We start from the raw sequence: 16,906 nt of genomic DNA, 5'->3' as shown, positions 1-16,906 counted from the left end.
TTTAACCCTTTCTCCCCCAGACAAAGTGATCCATGAGCGAAAGGAATCCCTTAAAGATGAACGGGAATTTGAAAAGATCCAGAAGAAGAGACATTTGGACTTCTTGGACATTCTGCTGTGTGCCAAAGTGAGTGGTGAGGAGTGTGTATGTGGCAGGGCACATGCCAGTCAGTTTTTGCAAGGGTGCCACAAACCCCCAGAGACCCTCAGGGTCCATTAAAAAAAATTCAATCCATAAAGAAAAAGAAAAATTAGCCCAGTCCCACCCAGTTGAAGAGAGACCAAGGTGATCCAATTTTCCATTGTTGAAATGCTGGCAGTGTCTTTTTGGGTATACAACCTGCAGAGGGATTTCATAGTCCTGGTGGTTTAATATGGAGGGATAAAGAGATTTAAAAGTGAAGGGAAAAGGGCCCTGAATTCAGTGTAAACAGACATTGATTTTGTTTATATGTATCCCACAGGCAGCATCACGCCCCTTTTGCAATAGCAGAAAGAATATAAGGATATTTATATATTTATATATGTGTGTGTACTGTAATATATATATATATATAAATTTTACATGTATGGTCCACTGAGAGTGTTTCTGGACTTTTAGGATGAGAATGGAGCTGCATTGTCTGATGAGGACCTGCGTGCCGAGGTGGACACATTCATGTTTGAGGGCCACGACACGACAGCCAGCGGCATCTCCTGGCTCTTCTACTGCCTGGCAATACACCCTGAGCACCAGCAACGGTGCAGGGAGGAGATCCAGAGCATCCTGGGGGACCGGGACACAATCCAGTGGTAAGGCTGCACCATTTCCTCTGCTGGTAACTCTTTTCCTATCTCTGCCATTTCTAAGTGAGCAATGTCTTCAAGGCTCAATAGCTGGGGTGCTAAAGGTTGCTGCATGCCCAGGGACTTCACAGGATGGAGCAGATCCTTCAGCTAAGTCTGCCACCCTGGAAGGGACATTCTGCATGCCATACAAGTCCTGGGCCACCAGCATTGCTCTTTGCTCTCTCCTGTTTTCTCACCACAGGACATCATAGATGTGCTTTTCACCTTTCGCTGTCACGCTGCACTTGAGATTGTTCAGTGGTTGTCCAGGTTGTTCAGAGGTGTCCTGGCATCCCCAGCCTCCAGCAGCCTGTGACTGGACATTGTGGGTGCCTCTGTTCTGTTGCAGGGGGATCTGCTCAGGGGGTGGATGTCTGTGGGTGAAGGGACCTCCCAGCACAGGCAGTGGGGGTGTGTGGGGCTCAGCCTGCCTGTCCCAACAGGGAGGACCTGGGCAAGATGACTTACAGCACCATGTGCATCAAGGAGAGCCTGCGCCTTTACCCCCCAGTGCCTGGAGTGTCCCGGCAGCTCAGCAAGCCCATCACCTTCCCTGATGGACGCACTTTGCCGGAAGGTCTGTAAATCCCATTCCCGCTGCACAAAACTCTGCTCTCAGGCACCAGCTGCATCCTCGCTGGCACAGATGTTCAGGCTGGGCTGTGCAGATGTTCGCTTGTTTCTTTGTCAGTGAGCCCTCTTCTCCTCCTCAATTGTTTTCCAGGCAGCATCACTGCAATAAGCATTTACCTCATTCACAGAAACCCTGAAGTATGGAAAGATCCTTTGGTGAGTTTTCTTTTGATCTCCTAATAATTTTTTCCCTTTATGATGTGCCTCTTCCCATGTGCCCTTCACCCGTTAGCAGGAGAGAAGAATTCTCTCTCTCCTGTGGGATTCTTCATAAATTAAGGGGTGTCACATTTCTCAAGATACCAGTCAGTACTGTGTTCTTTAAATAATTGCTTCTGCTTGCTGCATATTCTTAATTTCCAGGTGTTTGACCCTTTGCGTTTTTCCCCGGAGAATCTCTCTGGCAGGCACTCTCACGCCTTTCTGCCTTTTTCTGCTGGAATGAGGTAAGGGGAATTGAACACTGAAGGTGTAGTGGGCAGAAACAACCACCTGCAGTCCTGGCCCTGCAGCAGTGAATAGTTAAATGAGGATATAAGTGTTTGTGTAACAGAGGGGTTCTGATACCAGCAGGCAAAATGGGAAGGCAGCATTGCCAAGCCCCTTCTGGGGACAGGGAACTGGGTCCCAAAGCTGTGGAACATTCTGTTGGCATCCTGCAGGGAGCCTGCTATCCTCTCCTTGATGCAAAGATCCCATCCCACCCTCCTGCCCTTTCATTCCCCCTTCTCCCCTCCCCTCAATCCTTCCCTTTGCCCTGTGCTCACTCCTTCAAGGCAAACACCTTGCAGACCTTCCCTGCTTGGAGACCCACCACCTCATCCCTGCTGGCCTCTCCTTTGGTTTCCCCATGTCCCTCCTTCTCCATGCTCATTGAACACACATTTATGAGCTCCCAATATTCCTCTAAATTCCTCCTGCTCAGCCCATGCCTCTGGTTTCGCTGCCCAAAGCACTGCCTGGAGCCCCTGAGCTGCAGAGGAGAGGATGTGTGCTGGTGTGGGAGGGCTGGGATGGGCTGCGGGTGTTTGCTGTGCCCAGCACTGTGGTGGAGGTGGCTGAGCTGCTCTGTTTCTCCACAGGAATTGCATCGGGCAGCAATTTGCCATGAACGAGATGAAGGTGGCACTGGCTCTGACCCTGCTGCGCTTCGAGCTCTTGCCTGACCCTGCCAAGCCTCCCCGCAAAATAACTCGGCTCATCCTTCGCTCCAAGAATGGGATTCACCTGTACTTAAAGAAAATCCGCTGATGCTGGAAACCTTCCTGCCTTTACCAGAGGGAGGGACCAAGCAGATGACGGACAATGTTTCTTTCTCTGGGGCAGAAGTGCAGGGCAGGATTTGGGGATGAGGATTCCTGATTTCTGTGCTTTGTCTACTAGCTGAAAGCCCTTTTCAGGCTAGGCCCAGGTAGCTGGGATGACATTGCACAGACCACTGTGAGCCATCTGCTCCAGGGCACTGATCTCAGAGCAGCCAGGCATGGCCATGCTGTCTGTCCCCTTGCACTGCCATAAGGGCTGGCCTGGCCTGGGAACATCTGCAGGTCCCACCAGCTTCCTTCTTACCAAATCCTGCCTTCACACTCGTGTCCTGGCCAAATCTGTGACCATTTCCAGCCCTGCTCCGTCGTCAGCACCTTCCTCAGTGCCTAGAGGTCAGCCCTCCTCTCCTGCAGTGGGGACGGCCTGTGGCAGGCCTCTGTCTCACTTCTCACACTCAGTGGGTCTCTATTTTGTTGAAAGCACTGATTCCAGTTTGGGCTCTGAAATTCTGCCCAAACTGCAAAATATTCTGTAATTTTTGTCTTAATAAACCAATAATTTTTCCTGCAACAGCGACTGTGTTGTTTATATTGACGGTGCTTGTCTGCTTCATCACAAATGCAGTGTAAAACCCATTTAGAAATGGAAGATGGAGAGGAAGCCCATGAGCAGCAAGAGATGATCCTGGACAGGCCAGGAAACTGCCTGTGGGTCTCCAGGCACAGCCAACACAGCATCTCCTTCCATGGGCAACTCTAACAGGGGTCCAATAAGCAATCTTCAGTCAAAGTTCTGATAGTTAGAAGGTGTGTGGGGGAGGGGGGGGGATGTCCCTGTTTTTTTTAGTATTATTTTATTTTCTTAAGCTGATAAAGTTATGAGAGTTGGTACACTGGAGGACACTAGTGAGCTGTCCTCCTCCCCTGCAGGGATCATTGTTGGGATAGAATATCACACATCAAATGTGGAATCCCAAAGGCTGCTGTTGCAATTATCATCACAGTGATGTCAGCTGTGGTTCCAGGATTGTGAGAAGGCTGCTGTGCAGTAAGACAGCAGCTGACTTCATACAGCTCCCCCCTGCAGAGTCTGGTTTGCAAGGATATGCTGGGGCAGCCCAGGAGAAAATCCACTTTCTGCAGCTGCCTGTCCCCTCTTGAGACATGAGGTGCAGCTCTTGAGCTGGAATCACAACTATGCAAAGAAGAGAGACAGAGTATGCTTAACAAAATGTAAAAAGTTACAAAACTATGAGACACCACAAGCTCTTTGCAGGGCCATATCAGGATGCAAAATTATCTCGATAAATTGAAAAACTGCGGCAGTGAATGGGATGCAAGTCTGAAACATAAGAGCAGGCACAGACATTGCATAAAGACAAGAGAGGAAATGACTGACAGGCAGCAATCTCTCCAGTGGGTATTCAGAGAGACAGAAAAGGTAATAATAATCAATAATATCCTGCTGTTGCAATCACAGCAAACATCATACTTGGATGCATAAACACAAATATTTCTCAAAAATTTTTCACTTGCTTCTCTTTCAGCAAATGAAATGAGACAGTGTCCTTCAACCCTGTTTGGAGATTTAAGTATAAAAGCAACGGCATCTACTCCAAGCTTGCATACTCTAAAGTGCAAAATGAGAAAATTTTTAATCAAAATAACTGAAATTACCAGAATAAATTACATATATCTCTGTATTGGATGCAATTTTCTTTTAAAGACAAGATTTGAAAAAAATGCCATCTAAAGAGGAGTGGATGGACCTTGGCATTCCAATGTGAAAGATTAAAGCACGAGCACCTAATGAGCAAGAGCAAAGGCTGAAATCATGGTGTACCCACTGAAGGAGAGTAGGTTAAAGGGGATAAAACTAGGGGAGCTTGACATAACAGTCCTCGTCTAAATAAATGGCAGCTGCTAAATTGCATTTGGGTAGATACAGATTACGTAACATCAAGCACTCCCTAAGATTTCTAAAGCCCTGACATAGGTTATCTGGGGAATCTGCAGACGTTTTAGAAGTTGGTGACTGGTTTTACTGGGTACTCCAGAAGCCCAAAGGAGGTAATGGATGTGGTGTAAGGCTGGGGCAGGTTACCTCTGGCTTGGTTTCTGTGAGTGGACTGAATTGGGGGTACAGGAAAAGCTGCACTGCTGCTTTCCCAGCTGGAAACACACGAATGTTCCGAGCCCTGGGATGGAAAAGCCTGACTGCTCCTGTCTTCATCCTGTTCAGCCATTGTCCCCCTTGTGACTTCTAGGATTCACTAAAAATCTGCCTCTTCAAATGTGAAGAGGAAAAGGGAAGATGCTCTGCAGCATTCTCACCATCCTCTCTGTGTTGTGCTTGTGGCTTCTTTGCATGAGAAGGGAGCAGAGCCTGGTTCCCCTTGTAGCCACCCAAACCCAGCACAAGACCTGTTCACAAATCTCTCCTTGGTGCTGTCACCCCCTGAGGCTAGGAACTGGAGACACTCTTCCAAATAACCCCACACATGGCAGCCCAGCTCCCAACTTCCCTGAGCCACATGGGCCAGCACCTCATGCCAGGCCAGCTCTCCATGCCAGGCTGGCCAGCCTGCATCCCACATCCTGCATCCCACATCCCGTATCCTGCATCCTGCATCATCCCACATCTTGCATCTCTCATCCCACATCCTATGTCCTGCATCCTGCATCATCCCACATCCTGCACCGTCTCACATCACAGATCTTCCATGTCTGCTCTGCTTCTGAACTGGAGAGTGGGCCTGAGGCTGCAACAGGAGCTACTGTGCCCCAGGGCCAGAGTGAGCCAGATCTTTCCAGAATGTGATTCCTGAGAGCAATTCCCCCCAGTTGCCTTTCCCCTCCTGGGTATTAGAGACAAGGTAATAATAAAAAGACCTGGTCACGTGGGATGTACTGCTCACAGCATTAAGGACAGTCAAGGACCAGCTGCAGAGAGCTTACCTCATTCTTTAATCCTTCCCTACTTTCTGCAGAAAGGGTAATTGCAAAGATGATGGGCTGACCTTGGACTGTCTGAAGGATTCAGACCTTCAGATAACTATTTTAACAAGAACTCACGGGAGGGGCTGTGTGAGGTGCAGCAAGGGTTAAGTCTTTGTTTCAGTTAAAACCAGCCTGGATTTCTCTCATTGCAGCTTGGTTTTTCAGCAGCAGCAGGGCAAAGATGCCACCTACTCCCTCACAATTACTCCTTTCCCCACAGACTGTCACCAGCACTGTGCAGCCGCATCCCTGTCACGTGAAGGGTGTCTGTCCATCTCAGTTCAGTGGTGGCACTTTTTCAGATGCTTCCAGGCATGTTGGAAGCAGCAGGACCAGCAGGGAGAGCAGCTGGCTTGCAGCACTGGGAATGCTGTCCCTGCACAGGACCCACGCTGCTCTCCAGGAAAATTCACTGTCAGATGGCACCAGCAATTTCCATCTAAACTCCGCTGGGATTTTACACTGGAAGCAGCCTGTAAATTAAGTAAATATTGCAACATATTTGTAGGACAGCTGTATTAAATGCTTCCAGATATACATTCATCCTTGAGACGTGTGGTCAGATGGGATCCAGGCAGCTTGCATTACTCTGCAGCACTTGCTGGGCTCTTGCCATGATTTTCTCATCTATCATGTGTTTGGAAGCTTGAAATGTTATTATTTTTTTTGGCATTACTGTTACATTTCATCTGTCATCACTGAGTGCTGCAGGAACACACAGGGACAGATGGGCCTGGACTCTTCCTCCTATCTGAATAAACACAGGCACAACCAGGGAAAGCAGCTGCTGCAAGATCACACTCTGGGGCAAAGTACCCAATTGCCACCTAAATTTCACCTGCTCAGTAAACCAGTTCTTCTGCAATGAATTCCAACAGTGTGAGTTAAATCAGTGAGGAAGAGCCTCTCCTTCTTCTGCTTAGGTGTCTAAAGTAAGCGGAGAAATTCACAAGACCCAGAAAGAAAAAAAATTCCCAAATTTCACAGCCTGCTGTGTCTGTGGTTGGGGTATGGGATGGAAATTTTTCAGTGTAAGTGGGTTGTTTTATGTTGGTGGCCTGACCTGTTGTGGCCCCATTGCCATCACGTGAACATCTGCAGCATCGAGCCAGCCCTCCAGAGGCTCTCTACAAACGTTTGACAGCCTTCCAAGTGTCCTTTAACACCCAACTGCAGTTTCACCAGTCTCAAATGTCCAGAAGGTCAAGCCAAGCTTCTGGTCCCCCTGCCAGCCCCCCCAGACTGCTGTGGCTATCAGAAGACCCTTGTACCTGCTTTTTCATGCTGGGATCTTCTTCTGGATTCCTCCAGAGCTGTAGATTCTTCTGGTGCTAACAGATCGTTCTGGCCTTGTCCCAGGCCCTTACAATGATCAAACCAGTACTGTCCCTTTTCACTTTTCTCCGCTTGCAGCTCTGCAGCAACTTCACTTTTCCTTTTGAACTTTCATGATTTCTTTCCCTGCAAAACCGTCTGAGTTATCTTCCCCAGGCTGTGAGTGTTCATGGCCCCTCTTGCTGTGAAACCTCTGAAATACAGGAGAAAGGCTTTTCTCTCCCCTCCACCAGTGAAATATAGAATGCAGAGGCTGGAGGCTGGGTTAAGCACCCAGTTTTGCTATCACCCAAGCTCAGATTCTTGCTCCAAATCCCCATAAATGTGGGTTTAGCCACTCTGTCCCTTATGTTCCCTCCGTATCAGCTCAGCACTTGACATCTCACTTGACCTTCACGACAACCCATAAGCTTTGGCTTTGGGCTCAACAGTTGTTATTGGTTATTTTATAACTATAAGGGAGCCAGTTTGGTAAAAATTGACCTTGTTCATGGTCAAACCAACTGTCCAGGGACTTTGTCACCACTGAGAATTTCTGGGTTGTTATAAAAGTTTCATCTGTGGCTGCACCAGAACCCCCATCCACTGTCCTGTCCCCTCCACTTGTGGGTTTGGGGGTATTTATGACTTATTTTTTACATCATTACTGAAAGGTGCCAGCCAAATCCAGATTGGTCAGTCTGGCAATGGGATAGGTGCCACAGGAAATTCCAGACAGCTCCATTGGCAATGAACAAAGGCTCAAACATCAGACCTCCCTGTTTTCCTTGTGCAGACCTTGCGAGAGACCCAACTACACAACATCATTAGATTTAGGAATTTGCTGCAGGTCTTCACGTGAGAGTTTGTCACGGCAAACTGGGTCCCTCATGCTCTGGCTACCACCAAAGCCCTCCCTAAGAAATGCCTAACCCGGCAGATTGCAGCTTTCTGCCTCTTAAAGATCAACCTTTAACTCTCCCCTGAACTTTCACACAGATCCAGCTGGCTCAGTATAACAAGAAACACTAATTTTCATGAAGATGGCCAAGTGTGTGAAAAGGTAATGCTGCTCAGTGTAGTGCCTACCAGGGATGTTCTCCAAGGCAGTGACACTGAACATCAGATAAACAGTATGTTTTATCAACAAAATGACTCTACAGGCAGAAAAAGTGGGACATGGCATATTTTAGACTAAAAACTAAAGGAAAGTGCCCAAACATCAGAAGTCCTGTGTCTCAGAGATGTGTTACATTGAAGAGAAGCACTCACAAAGTTCAGCAGCCCCTATGTTGTATCCTATCAGACTATCAGCCTCCACAAATGATAACCCATTTATCCTCATAATATCCCAAGACACAAATGGGACATTACTTCAGCCCATCTGGGGATCCTCCTTTTCACAATATGCCTGGAAGTCACCCACACACATATGCTTCCAGTCCCAATTCTCCACCAGCTCCACATTGCCATTCCAGGTTTCTGGGCTTATGGGATGTGAGTCCAGGTAACCAGCAGGATCTGCACAGGGATTCCTAGGAGGGTCCTACCTGGGCCCTAACCAATCACTTCAATAGAGAGGTAAATGCAGTGATACAGAGCCTTTTTTGGAGAAGGTGAGATGCCATGTGGACAGAGGAAGGAGGGCTCACCAGCACTGTAGAGGGAACATGACCTTCCATCACACCTCCCCATCATGTGCTCTCCACCTTGATGCCGCTCACTTCACTGCTCTGCAGCATTTCCTCTCCTTGTCTCATCTCCTGGCCATGGTAATTCCTCTGGACTGCAGTTTTGTCTCCTGCCTTCTCTGTGGCAGGAGCCCTCGGGGAGTAGGGCCACATCCCTTGTGAGCTGCTGGAGTTAGGTCCATTCTCTCGATTACAGCCCAGCAGTGCTGGGTGATGCTGCAGTCACCCAGAGCGCTGCTTTTACAGATGAAGGTGGCTGAATCCATGCGCAGCTCATTGGGAAGAGGTGGCCTTTGTGTTCCTCACCTCATGCGGGCAGATGGATGGCTTCTATACCTGAACTGTCTGAGGACAGCACAGAGCTCAACTAGAGCCCCAGCCTACCTACATCTCACCTCCTTCCTCCTCTGTCTTTGTCCACCTGGGCATGGAGGACTGTGAGTGTGTGACAGCGCTGCTGGGACTTCAGAGAAAGCAGGAAAGATTCAGAGGCTGTCTGTTATCCAGGTTGCAGGGGCAGGCTGCAGAAAGCAGGTCAAAGGGCGAGTGGGAGCACAGGCTGCTGGCTGAGCTGACGCAGTGTTTGCCATGATGTTCCAGCAGCTATAAATTGCTGTCAGCTCCATTTCGCCAGACTCCGCTCCTGCAGAGGAGGAGGGAGAGGATTTTTACCTGCACTGAGCTCCCCACCTGGCTCAGGTGTGAGAGCAGCAGGTGAGAAACAGGCAGGAGAAGGCAGTGTCCCGGACCAGCATGGCATCTCTGCTGGACAACATAGCCAGACCTTCTGCTGTCGTCCTGCAGCTGTCTGTGCTGCTTGGTGTAATCTTTGTGCTGCTGAAGGTGCTCCAGTTCTACCGGGAGAGGAAGAAACTCACCAAAGCTCTGGAGGCATTCCCTGGCCCCCCAAAACACTGGCTCTATGGCCACAATCACCTGGTAAGGAGTGAGCTGGGCTCAGCCAGGGTGGGTTTATCCCAACTGTGCAAGGTATCAGTCAGGATGAGAAGGACTGCATGGGATGTGTGTGTCCCCTGCTCCTGTGTCTTCCTTCAGGAGAGGACCTCTGCAGAAGGAGTGCCAAGACTTCTGCAGGGCAAGAGGAAAGGGTGCTGGATATGAGGTGTACATCATTTGGCAAAAAAGAGTCATGCTCTTTTCAATCATGCCCTCAAACATAGAGTTATGGGACTTCCATGAAGTCCTTTGAGTATGAGCAACCATAAAACGTCTCTTTGTTACATGAAACCTTCTACCAGTAGGAGTGCCTTGCCCTATAGCCACTGAAGAAGACAGCCACAAAAGCAGGGCATTTTAATGCAGCCCATTTCCATCATTTTATGGTGAAGATGTTTTGCTTTCACCCTGCATGCCCACCTTGCACTGCTGAAATTAGGAACAGGGGTGTGATAGCCTTGGTCTGCCTGGCCTGTCCACCAGGCATCCTGGCATTGCCCATGCCAGCTGTAGACTCCCAAGTGCAACACGGAGCTGCTCCGAGCCTGGGCCGTCCTAAGGTGGCTCAGCTGCAGCCAGCCCAGCAAGGGACACTCCGTGGAGCTGTCTTGTGCTGCAGGGATTTGGTGGCTCAGGCAGCTTTTCCTCTTGTGCACAGTCCCCTTGCAATGCTCATCCTGTCCTCCACCTGCAGCACAAAAGCCCCTGTGTGGAGAGTCCGCCCACTCTTCCTTCATTTCCCAAGAGAGAATGTCTTGCATGTGCTTTCCATGAGAGTGCAAGTTTAACCTCTGCTCTCCCTTCCATGTCCCTCTTTTTTTGCCTTTATTAATCCCTGATTAATTCTCATTGCAGATACATTCTGAAAATTTTTTACATCAGATAGTGTCATGGGGAGAAGAATATCCCTATGCCTTTCCCAGATGGTTTGGACCAGTCTTGCCTTCTCTAGTTGTCCATCATCCTGAATATGCCAAAAGCGTACTTGGCCGAACAGGTAAGTCTCTACATTTGGTTTTGAGAAGTCTTTGATGCTTTCCTACCAAGAAAATACTGGGAAACTTACCTGGAATCATCCCCTCTGCCAGCTTCCTTCACAGCTATTGCAATTCTTTTGCTCCTCTTCATGAACTGCCAGCCTGCCCCAGGTTTTATGGAGCAGTTTGTATTCTTGTGCAAAACAGTGACCAGGTTCCTGGGCACTGTTCCTTCCAGTTTCCTGTCAGTTCCCAGTTTGAGGGTCATTTGTCTTATTGTCTTCTATGGATTCTACCACTGCAATATTTGTGCTTCCCAGTAAACCCAGTAAAAAGGGTGAGCTGGCATGGCAATGGCTCTCAGAAAGCATCTTAAGTTTTCTCCTCTGCTCCCTTCTGTGGAGCATGTGAGTGTTAAATACGGGGCCATCCCCAGTAACTCCCATCCATTGTTCTCAGTTTTCAAATTTGCCGTGGCTGTTTCTTTTCCACACACATTTTTTTGTTCTTTCTCTGTTTTTTCAAGTCCACTGCCATCATAATTGTAGATGACCGCTTTTAAACGCTACCTCTGGTGGTACAATATTTTATGTCTTGAAATGAGAGTAATCCCATCTTGTGATTTAGAGGGTGAAATCCGTTGCAAATTTATCCTGAATTTCCTCTTTTGTTGTGCTGAATTCATTATTCATATATTTCTGATACCTGCTCTGTTTTACAGATCCCAAGGCTAGTCTACCCTACAGATTCCTAATTCCCTGGATTGGTAAGTCAGAAGAAGAGTAAGGATGTCAGAGCTATGATCAGAGCCTGAAGGAGCTGATTGTCCCTTTGCTGTTTGTGCCTTCAGGGAAGGGGCTGCTGATCTTGGAAGGAAGCAAATGGTTCCAGCACCGGAAGATGCTCACCCCAGCTTTTCATTATGATGTTCTGAAATCTTATGTGACCCTGATGTCAGACTCCGTCAAAGTGATGCTGGTAAGAATCCCCACTCCTGCTACTTTTACATTTCAGCTGTGAAACAGTGAAAATAATCAGATCTGTGAATGAGAGAAAGAGACTGCACTTAGATAATTTCTAGAGTTTCACTGAACTTTTGGAGTAGTTTGGAAGTTCTGAAATTTCTCCCTTCACCTTCAGTGTCCCTTGGGACTCTCCACTTATTCTTTCTTTTTTTGCCAATAAAATCAACCATTGCAAGAATATCCTTTCATACCTTGACGTGATACACCTGGAAAAAGAAATGCACAGAAGAGTTAGATTAGATTAATGGAATATATCATGAACTACGGCCTCTGCTTCCAGAAAAGAAAGCAATTAGCACTGTGGATCTGGGAAGAGGGACGGGAAAACTTGACCTGACCACAGATGGTAGTCTGTCTCTCCTTACCCCTGTCTCTCCCTCTAGGATAAATGGGACAAGCGTATCAAGGAGAGGAAGTCAGTGGAGCTCTTTCAAGATGTCAGCTTGATGACACTAGACAGCATCATGAAATGTGCCTTCAGCTTTAATTCCAACTGTCAGACTCAGAGGTCAGTGCCTGAATTTCTAAACCCTGGCAAAGCAAGTGCTCCTGTTTCACCACTCATTTTGCTAACACCAGCTTTAACCTCGGCCTCCTTACAGCAACTCCCACTATTACATTAGAGCTGTTTATGACCTGAGCTGCCTCCTGAACAAAAGAATCCAGACTTTTTCTTTCAAGGATGTCTTCTACGACCTGACTCGCAAAGGCCGTGAGTTTCAGGATGCCTGCAAGCTGGCCCATACCCACACAGGTATTCCTGCCCTTCTCCCCAGTCCTGTCCCCCAGCTGAACCTCTCCCCCACTTGTCTCTGGAGTGGCTCAGAGCAAGGTTGCAGTATGCGTTGGCCAGAGGGTTACACATTAAACAAGAGCCCAAGCTGATGACCGAGCGGTCAGGTACATGAGGGTACTCTGAAGAGGCAGGATGCACCGAACTGATCTCTCTTCTGTGCAGATCAGGTAATACAAGAAAGAAAGATGTTGCTCTCCAATGAGAGGGAACTTGAAAAGATCCAGAAGAAGAGACACCTGGATTTTCTGGACATTCTGCTTTGTAGCAAGGTGAATGTTTTAAATTATTGTACCAAATGCCAAAGAACAGAACCGTGTGGCACCGAGGGTGCAACAGCACAAGAAAGGAAGCACAAGAGACACCAAATCCTTCAAACCCTTTGGGTATAAAAATAAAAGGCCTGTGTGATTAGGCATTATATGCTCTCCTCTTCATTAGGATGCAAATGGAGTTGGATTGTCTGATGAGGACCTGCGTGCTGAGGTGGACACCTTCATGTTTGAGGGTCACGATACCACGGCCAGTGGGATCTCCTGGCTCTTCTACTGCATGTCATTGCACCCTGAGCACCAGCAACGGTGCAGGGAGGAGATCCAGGGAATCCTGGGAGATCGAGATACCATTGAGTGGTGAGCTAGGAGTGCTTATTCCGTTATCTTGAACTCTTTTTCTTACCCTTTAAGGCTTTTGACATGGTCTCCTACAACATCCTTCTCTCTAAATTGGAGAGATATGGGTGGACTGTTCAGAGGTTGAGGAATTGTTTGGAAGGTGGCATCCAGCAGGCAGGGGTCAATGTCTCAATGTCCAGATCAGTGACAGGTGGTATCCCTCAGGGGTCCATACTGGGGCCAGTACTGTTTATTATCTTCATCAGTGACATAGACAAAGGGATTGAGTGCACCCTCAGCAAGTCTGCTTTCAGGGAGGACCTTGGGAAGATGACCTACACCACGATGTGCATCAAGGAGAGCTTGCGCCTGTTCCCACCAGTTCCTGGTGTGTCCCGACAGCTCTCCAAACCCGTCACATTTCCTGATGGACGCAGCTTGCCAGCAGGTCTGTTGAGTTTGTTCATCTTTCTTGCGGCTGTCCGTGACAAGCGGGGCTTCCTTGCTGTGTGTGGAGAGGCTGAAGGGTCTTCCAGACTCCCTTCTTTCTCCCAAGGGCTGTATGGAGCTACCACGGCTTTGCCACCACAGCGAGCCCGTAAAGGGTGGCCAGACAGAGTCCAATGACATGCTCCAGGGTGGTGGGGTGTTCACAGAGCTCAGAGGGGACTTGTGGAGTGTTGTTCCTGGCCAAGTCAAAGTGATACACTGATGAGAGAAAGGAGCCTAGCTCTAAGGCCATTCTTTTTTCCATGTGAGGTTTCCGGGAGATCCCTGCCAGATCTCCTGCAACAGCCGCTGCAGAGCTCAGGGAGGGAGAGAATCCCAAAAACACCTCTCCTGCATCTTCACTCTGAGGTGTCATCAGCTTTTTCTCCCTTTTCTTTCACAGGCTGCCAGATTGGACTGAACATATTTGCTATTCACAGGAACCGGGATGTCTGGGAGGACCCCGAGGTATTTCACCTTTATAACAGGAAAGGGAAGATGATCTCTGAGCCCAGACATCCATTCCCCTTGGACCAGGCAGCCTGTGCCTCCTTGCTATGTTTTTTTTTCCCTTGTCATTCCAACAGTCCACATCCAAATGCAAAGTTCAGTTGAGTTACCAAACACCCCAAAGGCTTTGAATATGACAAAGTGCTGGGAATGGGTGTTCAATAGTCTCTTTGTGCATGGTGACACAGAGATATCCAGACTGCTTTCAGCTGCCCACTTAGAATGGTTTGAGAAGTCCCCAAGCCCTTCAGGCCGGGGAGTGATTTGAAGATGATATTTTAGAGGCATCAAGAAATAACTGGAAAGTTTGAGGCAGGGTGCATAGCTGTCTCTCTGTCTGGAGAACAAGGATCAGGCATCTCTGGAACAGAGGGATCCTGACTTGGTCATTACTGCCATGGATAAGGAAACACCTGCAGGCATCTTGGGCATTGTGGTGGGTGACCTGGATATCTCCAAGGGGAAGATCCACTCGGTGGATTGTAGAGAGATGACTGTCATCTGCAGCTCTCCCAGGAAGAGCAGAGGCCATGTCCAGCCCTAACTTGGGGACCAGGGAAGACCTTGGTGCTACTCAGATCAGACCAAACACCGAACAAATGGTCTTTGTTTCCCCCACAGGTTTATGATCCCCTGAGGTTTTCTCCAGAGAACTCAACACAGAGGCACTCCCATGCTTTCCTGCCTTTCTCTGCTGGATCCAGGTGGGAGATCCTTCAGCCCTCTCTTTCCCATCAGGCTGCCTTGCATGTGAGACCTAGCTCAGAGTCAAGCCCCTGCAGCTAATCCTCCCTCAGTCTCCACAAGCAAAGTTGGCCTGGCCAACTCAAGCAGGCTTTCTGTAACAGGATTTCCTATTACAGCATCTCCTGTAATGGGATTCCCATGCTCTGTCAGCTCCAGAGCACTTCCCACACCCCAAGCTCTGTGGTCACGGTAGGATTTCACACATTTTTTGTGTGGCTTTGTGGAGATGTTTACATTTTCTCTTGCCTGCAGTGGGAACATAGCTCCCTTGTTTAGGGGTGAATCCGAGTGCACCTCCAAGCCAAGCTGGGCCCACCTCTCTGTGGTTCCAATGCTGTATCGATAGACAGATGCAGGATACTGAGGTCTCAGTAACTTGCAAGAGGACCACCACACAGAGCCAGAAATAACCTTTTAGAGGTGTCTGGATCCTGGCTGCACTTCTTAGTGAAATAAGCTCCAGTTCTCTCAATCTTGTATCTTTTTCCAATGCCTATTAATAAGAAAAATAGCAATACCCCACCACAGAATTGAGTTCATCAGGGGCTTACTAGATAAGCTGTGGTGTCATCCTCGCAGCAGCTGGAAGTCCCCCAGCTCACACATGGGGTGAGTCCAGCTTGGGGGTGGTCAGGGACGAAGGCAGCAATCGGAGCATTTGTCACCCCCTCCCCAGAAACTGCATCGGGCAGCAGTTTGCCATGAATGAGATGAAGGTGGCGCTGGCCTTGACCCTGCTCCACTTCGAACTCCGCCCAGACCCATCCAAGCTTCCCATAATGGTACCACAGATCATCCTCAGGTCCAGCAACGGGATACACCTGCATTTGAAGAAGATTTTCTGATCCTGTGGGGTACCATGGCAGGGGGGCAAGAGCTCTCCCAGGGGAGACCCTCCACCCAGAGATTTAAGAGGGGAGTGCCAAACAGACCCACAGTGGCCACATTGGACCTCTCCCATATTAACCCTTGTCCTGCTGCTGTCCAGAGGCTCTTTGCAAACACCAAACCCAGCAGGTGCAGGTCCCCTCCTTGCAGGGGGAGCAGCACTGCTAAGGGTGTTCCACAGCATGGCTGTGGCTCATCCTTCACCTCCACGGGCGTCCTCCATGTCCTGCTCATCTCCTCACCTCCAACCTGCCCTCATACGCTCCCTGACAGGACTTCTGTCACCCATCTGTGGATTTGTCCCATTGTCAGTTCCCCGCTTGGGCTTGGCAGTGACCAACGCCCGGCATGGTTTGCACGGATGCCTAAAGCCTGGGCGCTGCCCCAGCGCAGTCCCTGCCCTGCCTCCAGCCTGGGTGTGCCAGGGCAGGAGGGCTCCTCCCGGCTGCCTCACTGCATCCCCACACACCACCCTCCAAAAGATTCCTGCTCTGGGGCTGGCACTGTGCCCACCATTATGGAGATGAATGCCTGTGGTTGTTTTCTGCCCCAGCTCTGAAATTCCTTGGGCTGAGGGTAGTCAGGAGCCAGCGCAGAAACCTGTCACCAGCTAACCTGGAGGAAGCACTTGGCACACTGGAAACAGCATGTGATCAGCCTTGTTCTCCTCCCTGAAATGAGAATAAAGCCTTGTGGGGATGATCTCCAAGCATGGCTTTGGCTTCCTTTGCATCTGGGGGTACAGCAGGCCAGAGGAAAGGCTGTGCCCGAGGGTGCAGCCCTGTCAGTGTTTTGTCAAGCCACAAGCACTGTTTGCACGCACCCTGTTGAGCCTGAGGAGCCTGTTTCCACACATCCCACCCATCCATCACCTCACCTTTGACTCCAGGAGTTCCCATGGTAAGGAAACAACTGAAATGATATGTGGTCAAGCAAAGCAAAACAGAAATACACACTGCACACACAAGAGTGCTGGTGGTAAGAACAACATCAGCTTGCAAAATAAAACTGGAGGAAACATGAGTCTGCCTCCAACCCTGTCCTGCAGAGGCTGAGAGTCGACAGCTCAGTTCATGAATGGCCTGCCCAAGGGGTGCAGGTGAGCACTGGCCCTGGGACTGGGCTTGTTGTGGGGGCACAGGGAGCCTTTCCCCAGCACCAGTCAAGGTGGACCA

The 16,906-nt window shown here is 49.2% G+C and overlaps 2 protein-coding genes across 3 annotated transcripts in view; both read left to right on the top strand.

Annotated features, from left to right (window-relative positions):
• Nucleotides 1-3,301, top strand: part of LOC103621896 (cytochrome P450 4B1) — an 11,630-nt gene extending 8,329 nt beyond the window's left edge. The window contains exons 7-12 of one of the 2 annotated variants that reach the window (XM_008640758.2): nucleotides 21-127; nucleotides 602-792; nucleotides 1,272-1,405; nucleotides 1,553-1,617; nucleotides 1,825-1,907; nucleotides 2,544-3,301. In XM_008640758.2, coding sequence (XP_008638980.1) covers nucleotides 21-127; nucleotides 602-792; nucleotides 1,272-1,405; nucleotides 1,553-1,617; nucleotides 1,825-1,907; nucleotides 2,544-2,712 — 749 coding nt within the window. In that variant the 3' untranslated portion in view covers nucleotides 2,713-3,301. The remainder of the gene's footprint in view (nucleotides 1-20; nucleotides 128-601; nucleotides 793-1,271; nucleotides 1,406-1,552; nucleotides 1,618-1,824; nucleotides 1,908-2,543) is intronic. The other variant, XM_017743585.1, reaches the window with a different exon arrangement.
• A 6,053-nt stretch (nucleotides 3,302-9,354) lies between these two features.
• LOC103621966 (cytochrome P450 4B1) lies at nucleotides 9,355-16,440 on the top strand. Its single transcript, XM_008640852.2, has 12 exons — nucleotides 9,355-9,670; nucleotides 10,544-10,685; nucleotides 11,387-11,431; nucleotides 11,516-11,643; nucleotides 12,074-12,198; nucleotides 12,293-12,444; nucleotides 12,649-12,755; nucleotides 12,925-13,115; nucleotides 13,412-13,545; nucleotides 13,990-14,054; nucleotides 14,718-14,800; nucleotides 15,520-16,440. The coding sequence occupies exons 1-12, from the start codon at nucleotides 9,485-9,487 to the stop codon at nucleotides 15,686-15,688; spliced, it is 1,527 nt and encodes a 508-aa protein (XP_008639074.1). The 5' UTR covers nucleotides 9,355-9,484; the 3' UTR covers nucleotides 15,689-16,440.
• Nucleotides 16,441-16,906: the final 466 nt, after the last annotated feature.

Source organism: Corvus brachyrhynchos, unplaced genomic scaffold (assembly GCF_000691975.1).
Source record: "Corvus brachyrhynchos isolate BGI_N302 unplaced genomic scaffold, ASM69197v1 scaffold48, whole genome shotgun sequence".
NCBI classification, from domain to species: domain Eukaryota; kingdom Metazoa; phylum Chordata; class Aves; order Passeriformes; family Corvidae; genus Corvus; species Corvus brachyrhynchos.
The sequence above is the reverse complement of the archived record's forward strand: the minus strand, read 5'-3'. Positions and strand labels throughout refer to the sequence as shown.